The sequence below is a fragment of the Brachypodium distachyon genome, chromosome 4 (genome assembly GCF_000005505.3).
Source record: "Brachypodium distachyon strain Bd21 chromosome 4, Brachypodium_distachyon_v3.0, whole genome shotgun sequence".
Classification (NCBI taxonomy): domain Eukaryota; kingdom Viridiplantae; phylum Streptophyta; class Magnoliopsida; order Poales; family Poaceae; genus Brachypodium; species Brachypodium distachyon.
The window spans coordinates 41,970,034-41,980,655 of record NC_016134.3 but is presented as its reverse complement, the minus strand read 5'-3'; the positions used below and the strand labels follow the sequence as shown (position 1 = coordinate 41,980,655).

General features: G+C 42.3%; 1 protein-coding gene across 1 annotated transcript; it reads right to left on the bottom strand.

Annotated features, from left to right (window-relative positions):
- Nucleotides 1–102: 102 nt before the first annotated feature.
- LOC100843406 (serine/threonine-protein kinase STY46) lies at nucleotides 103–7,818 on the bottom strand. The gene is made up of 16 exons (XM_003578513.4): nucleotides 7,438–7,818; nucleotides 7,227–7,341; nucleotides 6,018–6,109; nucleotides 5,757–5,876; nucleotides 5,515–5,569; nucleotides 5,237–5,347; nucleotides 4,053–4,106; nucleotides 3,779–3,954; nucleotides 3,590–3,697; nucleotides 3,128–3,201; nucleotides 2,855–3,030; nucleotides 2,438–2,533; nucleotides 1,159–1,239; nucleotides 1,007–1,060; nucleotides 588–722; nucleotides 103–518 (listed from the first exon to the last, which is right to left on the bottom strand). The coding sequence occupies exons 1-16, from the start codon at nucleotides 7,686–7,688 to the stop codon at nucleotides 438–440; spliced, it is 1,779 nt and encodes a 592-aa protein (XP_003578561.1). The 5' UTR covers nucleotides 7,689–7,818; the 3' UTR covers nucleotides 103–437.
- Nucleotides 7,819–10,622: the final 2,804 nt, after the last annotated feature.

Below are 10,622 nucleotides of genomic sequence, written 5' to 3'. Positions count from 1 at the left end.
TGAGATATCGTTCTCAAAGCACGACCAGAACTGTGAAAACTCAACCAGGAGAGCAGGGCACTCAAGTTGTGAGCAGCATGTAGAAAGATAATCACAACAAAATGATGGGCACTGAAAAGAATAACAACATGCCCTAGACTTGGCTTATTATTTCATCTGCGGACTACAACCTGTTAGAAGAATCAGATTAAATAATGTACAATTCACAAGCACTCACTTTCTATGTTACACCATGTAATGAAACCCGGAAGTAATAAACAGAAAATCTATTGGTGGCGGCTGATGTAACAAACCACAGCAGAAAATTGCCATTTCGGTTCATTGCAGCAGACATATCTCAATGTACTGGCACTCGGTATGCTCAGGAACATGCATTGATCTTTGCGCAGAGGCTCAACCCTTCCAAATGGATCTCAACCATGTACATTCGCTCCACTTTAGTGTCCTCTACCCCTCAAAGCCGAAAAGAATCCCCCGAGGGTTTTATCCTTGTGCTTTCCCTCGTGCTCATCTCCAACCTGCACAATCGGTTCATAAGAACATTAACCTTCATGCATTGAAGTCAGTATTAAGTCTCGGTCATATACCTCCTCTGCGATTCTCTGAAGAGTTTCTAATATTTCAGAGAAATCTGGCCTTTGAGTGGGGTCCTGCTGCCAACACTTCTGAAGAAGCTCACCAAGCTTTGCATGAGCATTTTTAGGTACTGTAGGCCGCAATCCCTGAAAAATCAGGAGGAAGCTTGCCATATCAAGTAAGATTTACTGCATCAGCAAACTTTCCAAAAAATATGTCTGTTACTTTGTATTTTACAAATCTGCATGACCTCATGAAACATAAGAAACTGACAAGTTATGGTATCTGTGTGGGGTAGTACAAAACAAATACAAGAATCATAATCATGATATTGTGTGGTTAACAAGATAAGTTGCGTAAAATTTCCACTTCTAAACATAACAAGAACAAATAAGACTACGAATGGGAGAAATTAACAACAAAGTTTTACCTTCTGAACCACACCTACAGCTGCTTGTAATGGTGTCAGGTACTCATAAGGAATCTGCAAGGGATAGAGGGATAAACCAACTATCAACTCATTTCAAAAGAACAAAATTAACACAATGAATTAATAGAGTGGCAGAAGAGTGGTGAAAGTACCTTCCCCGTGAGTAGTTCCCACATCAAAATTCCAAAACTAAAAACATCAGCCTTGTGGTCATAGGGCTTGTGTTCAATGACCTACAACAGATAAAATTTTGTAAGATGATATACCAATTGCAGGTTTACAAAGAAGCTCTCTGTTTCTTAAGTTTATCGCCACTGCAAGGTTTCAAACCTCTTTGAACATACAATTTTACAGCACTATTAAGACATAGAGAAAGATAAATCAAGTCACTATGTCGCAAAGGTAAGATGAAGCTATCAGAGCATGCAAGTCGAAATATTTGATTCTCCAATGACCTTAGTCTGCACACCATCCCTATCGATTGGTAATTATTTGATGACTGAAGATTAAATACACATTTAATATTGAAACTTCCACTTTAGTTTCAAAATTTATAAACAACAAAATGGTCATCCATCTTCTATCAAACATATGGACCAACACCAATTTTGCCCACATGTCAAGCACAGACCATGGAAATGAACTCAGAGCATTGCGCCGTTTCCTTTTTAACCGTGAGGTGATTCAGAATATTCGCTGTGAGCTCTCTATATCCATGGATATTGTGGTAGGTGGCCAAATGGTGGATTAATATAATAATACAAAGTGATGTTGTAAATATGGTTTTTTCTGCTGCATTTGGCAAAATATCATGGACAGATTATACATGTTTTGGTGGCACTTAAGGCAGCTTCTCAAGGCATGAGTGATGCTGTGCAAAAATATGAAACTGAATAAACAGCAGTGCATTGGCGCACTGGAGGCCAGGTCAAGGGAGCTTCCCAAAGTCGCATAGAACGGAAGAAAAGGAAGCTTCAGAGCTTGGACATGTAGAACAAATGTGAGGAAAATTTGTGACTGCTTTCTACACCGCCATTGCATTACCAGCTGATCGATGAATCTGAAAAAAAATATGTCTAGCACCATTGTGCAGGCTGATAGGAGTTTTATTTTGGTATCACGAGTTGCTATTTTTGGGGGGACATGGTGGTGCACTGGTGCCTTATTCACAGGCATGTAACTAAACATTGCTAGGTTGCTGGTGCACTAACACACTGTGTATCGCAAGTTCGCAACCTCTGAACCTTACGATTTCTTCCTTTTTAATAAAAAGTTCGTTCCAGGGTGTTTCCCTGTCGATCTCAAAAAATGAACTCAAAGTTTACGTATTTGGGTTCTCAGCCTCACTCTTTGCAGCTTAGACTTGAACAGGAATACTAAAACAACTAAGTCATTGATAATGGTAGCACAGTTAGTAGTAGAGAAATCCACCTCTGGGGCCATCCAACGGTAAGTCCCAGTTTCTGCAGTCATTACTCCAGATTGAACCTTAACGCGTGCAACCCCAAAATCCGCGACCTTAACCATCTGCAGAACGAAACAATCAGTTAGGCAAGTTTATCCAATTCTACTTAGTAAACCATGCATTCTGCAGTTCATCACAAGGGAATCCCAACAAAGAAAGAGAAGAATCAAGATCCGCAGTAACCAATCACTTATCAATGACAGCAAAGATTTGGCTATGCAGAACCAGCATCTAGACAAAAGTAAAATGCATTGCATCGCTGTCATGGTCTTTCTTCAAACCAAATTGTTCCATGATAAAAGAAAGCATGCAACATGAATAATTGGAAGTAAAGAAGGAACTATGTTCTCAGAATAGCTTCCATACAGGCATACATTACTTACCCCATTTTCATCCATAAGAAGATTGGCGGTTTTCAGATCTCGGTGAATGATATTATTCTGGTGTAAGTAGCTCATGCCTTTTGACACATCAATTGCAACTCCAACCAAGGCAGGGAGCTTGAAGACACCTTTATGTTTATGGAGGTAATCATACACACTTCCACCGGACATATATTCTGGAAGAGTGAAGAATAATCAGGTTCAGTCGTTATCACCATTACTATCGCAATAAGAAAATGGAACCAAGATAGGATAGCCTTTTGTTTATAATACCTGTAACTATACAAAGCCTTGGAGGCTTAGTGCACGCACCAATAAACTGCACAACATTCTTGTGACGAACCTTTCTAAAATACAAAATACACTCCATAAACTTAAAAGTAAATGGGAAAGCACGAGAAGCACTGATGGATGGCACTGATCCATAAGGGTGATGCTTTTAACATGTAGCTGAATTGCATAAACATGAAATAATAGTAGTAGCAAATAATTTAGCAGTGAAAACATAATGATATAAGCATCTGAGAGATTGAAACTAATATTTTTAGGATGCAGTTCACTATTTAACAGAAGATGCGGGACTAAATGAGCTGAAGTACATACATGGAGGGAAAAACCACAGATTTATGTTCAAAAACCTTAAACATACACTTATTTAGCTTGGCAGAATACCAATATCACAAGAAGAAACGGTCTGTACATTACAGGAGAAAACAGAGATATGATTGAACCCACCTCATAATATAAACTTCCTGGGCAAATTCACGCTGCATGTCTGCATTGACCCTCTCGGGTTTGAGCACTTTAATAGCAACATCTTGACTACAGTATGTACCCCGGTAACTGGGAAGAGAAACATACTAGTCACGTAACTGCACCAAAGTTGAAAATGGATTTTCATGATAGCCGGGAAAAAACACTCACAGATCACCATATGATCCGGATGCTACTTTATTCCCAAAGTTGAGTAGTTTTACATCAATTTCCCACTCACTAGCACCATCTGTAGGTATTTCAACATGATCAGGTGCTGAGTTCTCCACGATCTGCATATTGTCAACTGGAGAAGACCATGAATGAGATGAAGACCATGCTTGTGTCTGTCCAATTCAAGCCAAAGCAGAACATGGGTGTGAAGATAAGCATGTGACAACAATGAACTAACTAAATTGCAATTAAGTATACATATGTGGTTTACCTCCTCAATTTTGCTGATTTCTTTCTTTACTTCTTCAACTAAATCCTCTGTTTCCTTAATAAATAAATATAAAAAACTATTAAACAATAAAAAAAGAAACAAAACAAAATACGCAAACCACAGACATGCTGTCTCTCATTGTTGATCCTGTGATCGCTTCAAGTAATAGTGTAGAAGTATTGGTATGTTATGTGCTACCATCATCACTTCATTGATTGATATGTATTAGCATGATCTGTGGTACTAGTTACAGCTTACAGGCATGGCTCATGATTCTAAGACTTCAGATTTTTTTTTGTTAACCTGCGAGCAGCAAGCAATTCATTTATCTTGATTTCTAAATCGGCCATCACTTACCATGTGGTTGGATACATTATTTTTTACCAAGTCAACTGATATAATACTGGACTATATTAGTATGTAACTTATCATGTGGTTGGCTACATTATGTTTTACCAAGTCAGCTGATATAATACTAAAGCCCACGAGATATCTGCAATAGTAGCATGATGCCCACTCAGCCACCAGACCACCAGAACCCTACTAGTCAGCCTAATTCATGATCCGCACTTGCAACATTCTGATAATTGCCAGGACCAATCTTCCACACATGGTGTTCAGCAAACACATTAGACTTCATCAGGCTCTCATCAAAGCTCAGCGAATATGTTCTTTTTAATTGCACATTAACGTCTATAATTCAGACATGCAAACTCATGCAGCTCCACTTTCCTGGTTAACTATGTCCCGCAGTACAATTTGCTGACACTAACATTGACTGCTAGAACTACTAAAGCTATACAGCAAACAAAAACCGTAGCTATATCAATTCAGTTAGATTTGTGCAGAAGAACAGCATTCAGTAAAGACAATACTGGGTTCCCAATGTCTAATTGCAAAATATCTCAGCACCTGTGCAATTCATTTACACCATTTTTTTAAAGAATTCATCTAGGTAAATAATTAAATACTGGTGTGCATTCACCTTCAATCAAAATCGTACAAAAATAGAGGTGAACTCAAGCGCGTGGACATAATTTTTCAGCTACAAATGGCACCAAGTGCACGCTGACGCTGATTGTGGTCATATACTCATGTATATGTACACTATAAATCAACACAGAATTCACAAGTCAACAGGCAAATAGCAAAGGTACAAAGATAAAAGTCAGGTACTGAAATACCTCAGCGTGCCAACCAACAACAACAAAAACGTCGAGCGAATAGCCATCATTTGTTGAAAATGCATGTGCTTCTTGAATATTGAGTCCAAGTTCGCCAAGCAGACATGTCAGCTGGTAATAGAAAATATGATGTCACCAAACAAATAGATAAAAAGCATACTTGAATAAGCAATATTTATTCAAGTCAGGGACCATGAGATATATTGGTAACCAGAAATATAAATATGTAGAGAATGGGAAATGTCGATAAAAACAACCACAAATGCACACAGGTTTACCTCACTGAGAAGCTTTGGTTTGTCAATGGTAGAGAAGGTGATTTCATGCATGGGTCTGTAAAATAAGGCCATCAATACAATAAAATTATTGTCTGCAACACAGCAAATGGCACTTCCAAAAGGAGAAAATGCAATTATAATTTCTCATATACCATAGTACTATGTTATCTTGCGTGCTACATAATGATTTAACATGAATATATTGTATGAGAACAAACATACAATATACACTGTAGTCTTACCTGTAGAGAGATCGAACATTATCGGAGGTGCTATCATGATCTTGGCCTTGAGACTTGCTGGCTTCAAGAGCAAGAGCCTCGAGGTTTGTAGATGAACCGAAGGCAGGAGGAGGGTGGATGCTGAACATAAAATGCACATATTAAAAATGAAGGAAAATGGAAAAACTAGTGGATATGTATGGCAAAAAGTAAAGAATTAGTCATTTCCCAATCGGACATCCAAAACATTCACCAGCAACAGAGGTGGGCATGCACATGTACCTTTGTTGCCTGTTCAACAACCTTGAAGCAACTTCCTCCCCTGCAGTGTTTGAATCAGCATCAGTCTGATTCCCATCAAGAATTGGAGACACCTAATGAATGAAGACTCTCAAATAAGGATATGAACAGCAACAGTAGGTCTTTACATATGATTAGTGCTATTTTTGCAGTTAAATAAAACACTTGTATGAAAACGAAGATCTGAAATTAAGAAAAAAAATGGCTTTGAATCAGCATCAGTCTGATTCCCATCAAGAATTGGAGACACCTAATGAATGAAGACTCTCAAATAAGGATATGAACAGCAACAGTAGGTCTTTACATATGATTAGTGCTATTTTTGCAGTTAAATAAAACACTTGTATGAAAACGAAGATCTGAAATTAAGAAAAAAAATGGCACTCAATTTACAAATAAAAGCCATCGGTACTGTCAGCTCATAGGAGAGCTCAAACTCTCAGTTTCTAAGCAAAGTGGTCAAAACCAATGAAAGTGCATTACAGGCTTCGTCAAGGCGCTACATCCAACAGTTCATCCAAGGCTAAAACAACAACTTCCCTTGTAACCTCTTTTTATAATATTAACAGATTTTTGCAGTTCAATTTTCCATTAGTCAAGTAAATACTGAGGCAATATCCAGCGGCATTTCTCAAATCTCAACCCAGTATTGGTCCGATACCCTCTAAGGCTTCTTCGTAATTCAACTGCTGGCACTATAGCCAACTGTTGCCTGTTGGATCAGTAAGCTGTTCGAACCAGAAGTGGTATACCAGAAGGCAAAGAGCCAATTCTTCATCGAATACCAATCCAGTGTAGAGGCTAATTTATTTATTTATTTTTTATTTATTTTGCGGGGGGCAATGTAGAGGCTAATTGAATAATAATAATATTTCCAGTACTTTCTGATTGAGAAGACGTGTTACCAGTTACCACTGACCACCTAATATGACTAATTGACCAAGCTTTCATGATGATGAGTTGGAGACGATTATAAAAAGGAAACCTCAATTGCATAGAACCCGAAACCGAATCCCCAGCCCACCGAAACCAACCAGATACAACCAGCAAACAGTGAAATCATACAGTATACTGGTAACTGAGAAAGTGAGAAGGAATGGGTTTCGAGTATCTACGGCAATTACATCAGTGGCACTCAGAATCGCATCCATAAAGCTACCATATGCGAAATCGTCGCAAGGAACACCTCACCTGCACGGCCCGCACGGCGAAAGCCGGCCGCTGCGCCGGATCCTTGGCCTGCTCCAAGAGCCGCTTATGCGTGAGCACGTCCTCCGCCCTCTCCACATTCACATCCATCGCGTAACTGCAACCCAAACACCAAATCGGAATCAGTCCAGAGAACGGCGCACGAACAACAGCACATTCGCGCGGCGCCGTCGCATCAGAGGGTCTCCCGTACCGGGCGGGAAGGCGGTTGAAGTGGCTCCAGAGCTCGTCTTCGAACCCCGGCGACTGCTCCTCCGGGATGCCGGCGTCGTGGAGGCGCCTCAGCACCTCGGTGTACACCTCCAGCTTGTGGCGCTGCTGCTGCTGATGCTTCCGCGACTGCGCCCCCGACGCGGCCGGCGGCGACGACGAACCCGCGCCTCCGCGCGATGCCGCCGCCGCGGCGTGGCTGCCGCAGCTCTCCGCCGCCTCTTCCACTGCCATTAGGTCTCGATCTCGCGAGTTTAGGAAAGCGGGCAAGGGAAGTAATCGTGCGCGATTCTGAGAGGAGAAGGAGGAGGCTAGGAAAAATGGAAAGGGAAACGGCCGCGGAGGAGAGAGATTTTGTGGCTTACTGGTAACCACAGTGCTTTTATATACGTGCGCAGCACCGTCCGAGTTTATCTAGCGGTGCTCACATACTTACAAAAAAATCGAGTCAAATGGATTGTTGGTTTTGGAATTTCGAGCCTGAATAAAACGGCTAACCTGGCTGTGGCCAATTCGCTTTTGGGTTTGCCTGGTGCGGTGCATCGGTTCTGCTATTGGTAGTGTAGGAATTAGGATAAGGGTTGTACTACGTATTTAATTCTTCGGTTATTGTAATCCATGTGCCTGGATCTCTAATTCAAGTACAGTGGCAGAAGCTGAATTGGGTTTTCATTCGTCTATACGCAATTCACCATTAATTTCGCTAAAACAGATCCTGGACAAGATACTACTGCTAGCTCCTCACTCCCATTCTAAATTGTTGTCGAAATATTACATGCAACTAGACGCTTTTTAAGAACAGATACATTCATATTTGGACAAATTTGAGTCAAGAATTTAGAATAAGAGAAAATAGTACGGAGCACGTGTAAAATGTGCTTGCAAAGCAACTGAGTTTGATTGTGTGATTCTTTCCTTAGAGGTGAGGCAAACAGCCTCTTAAGGTTTTTTATGACGAGACTTCAGACTTTGTGTGCTGCTAAATATAAATATGCCAATATTGTATTGTTAAATCAAGAGACGAATAAAACGTGGAACAAAAATGCTTACGCGCATAATTTATGCAACATGTGGAAATGAATGGTGTGGCGGAGTAAAATTTTATGATAATGCCGCCATTTTTGTCCCTGTAGTCAAGGAACTATAGCTTCTCTGATAAAATTCACAAATCTACCGTACTTTTGGCTACCATCTGGCAGAACTAGCACAAGGGCTTTTTTGCTTGAGTTCGGTTAAAAATCGAAACCTCACTGAATTCAGCTAAAACGGAAGTTAATTTTGTTTTTGACTTTCTGGAACTTGTGAACAGAGGTTTCAAGAGGTTACTACACGTAACTATTTTCTGAAAGAATATGACACGTAACTTGTTGCACTGCTATCTTGTCTTCAGCTATCTACAAGACTTGCTAACTTATGCGTGTGACTCTCTGGAATGCAAGCCCACCGTTCATACTTACTTCTGGAATTCTTTGACAATGGCAAGGTCATATCTGTATTAGTTTCTTGGCTACAGGAATTCATGCGGCACCATGGGTTTACTCGAAGCTGTGAGAGACGCAAAAAATTAACTGTGAGAGCTCGGAGAGTTGCAGCAGTGCTCCACTGAAATCGCGATCTCTCTGCAGCAGCCTGCAGTCGAGCGCGGATACAGGTCGCAAGTCGCAAAGACTCCTGCGGACTGCGGTCTGGGTGGGCGGCGCGACTAGCCGGCGGAAGCTAGCGGAAACTCGTAAAATACGGCGAGGCGAGGAATGAGCCCGTGGGAATATGCCCCCAGCACTGGCGCGGACGCGCGGCAGTCGGTAGCCGCGCGCGAGGCATCGTGTCCTTTTTCATTGTTTCCGGGGCGCGTGGATAAGATGGATTGGTCAGCACCATGTCACCCAGGCCAAACCCCAAACCCCACTGGAGGATTAGTAAAATGCTAATCACCCAGCTAGGAGTAGTATTTAATCCGTGGACCTCGTTAGCATGTTTGCGCCGCGAGCGATTCCTTTTCAAACCCACAGCACCACCGCCGTTTTTTTTATTAAGTACTGACCGTACCAGCATGTATGTATTCAGAGACTCTTCTCAATCTCTTGTGGGTGATGTATTCTCAGGATACGATGCCATGGTCTGGAAAAAAAGATTTCCAGCATATGCTCTGATCCGAGCCACAAAACTAATGCATTCCGAAAGCTTTCTTGAGACGAGATGCAACCAGCTATGATGTTGGCCTGTGGGTGTATTGTATTCTGTTCTGAATTAATTTTTCAATGGTTTCGCTTCGCGGCGCACATGTTCGTTGCCGTAACAGTAGTACATCGGAGAGGATATTCGTGTCCCGATATGCCCGAATCAGCGGGTGAGATCGATCGATCTCCTTCCCTTCGTGCTCCGATTGGAAGAGAACCGCTAAAACAAAGACTTCGCAAGTAGTGCTAGCTAGCGGCCAAATGGTGGCTCTCAAGTCGCATGGTGATGATGATCACATATAGGATCAAACGACTCGGCCTAATCCAATCCTGACCGCTGTGTCGTCCGATACATCAGACCACACTACTGGTGGTCGTGGTTCGTGGTGCGCGCAGCTGTATCCACTCCTGTGTTGTTCACCGCTACCCCACCCACGCGACGGGGCGTTTCAGGCTTTCAGCTCTGCACGACCAACTGTTACTATTGGATTACTTTGTGTTCTTCAGAACTGCTGCGAAGTACTAGTACTGTACATGGATCGGAACATCTCCCGTGATCTGAGTCTGACCCGAGCCTCCGCCTGGACTGCGCCCGCTCCCCGCTGCAACTTGACAATGCCAAGGCCCAGGGCAACGGCGCGGGTCGCGGTATGGCATTGGCATCTCGTGTGACGGGGACCGATCACTTGGAGATACTATCTGCAGGCTGCAGCTGCAGCGGTGGACGTGGAAGAGCGGATCGCATCGCATCTGGAAAGAAAAAGGCTCGGGGAAGGGAGAAAGAGCCGGCCTCTGACGCGGCGACAACTCGACGCGATGGAAAAGCAAGAGGGCAGAACATTTGCCTCGCATGAACCGAGAATTTGCCATCCCAGATTTTATTCTTGAATCATGATCCGTGCCTTCTTTTCTCTCTCTCTCTCTCTCACCTTTATGCGGCACACCGGTGTGCCGGATCGATCCCAGCGGAAGAACGAGAGCCGACATGTCA

What these genes read in the sequence shown, in the direction of transcription:
- LOC100843406 (XM_003578513.4), bottom strand. Translation starts at nt 7,688, where the DNA reads ATGGCAGTGGAAGAGGCGGCGGAGAGCTGCGGCAGCCACGCCGCGGCG. An exon ending in AAGGCTTTGTATAGTTACAG is followed by an intron (nt 3,031 to 3,127) that starts GTATTATAAACA and finishes TCACTCTTCCAG; the next exon opens with AATATATGTCCGGTGGAAGT. An exon ending in ACCGTTGGATGGCCCCAGAG is followed by an intron (nt 1,240 to 2,437) that starts GTGGATTTCTCT and finishes TATCTGTTGTAG; the next exon opens with GTCATTGAACACAAGCCCTA.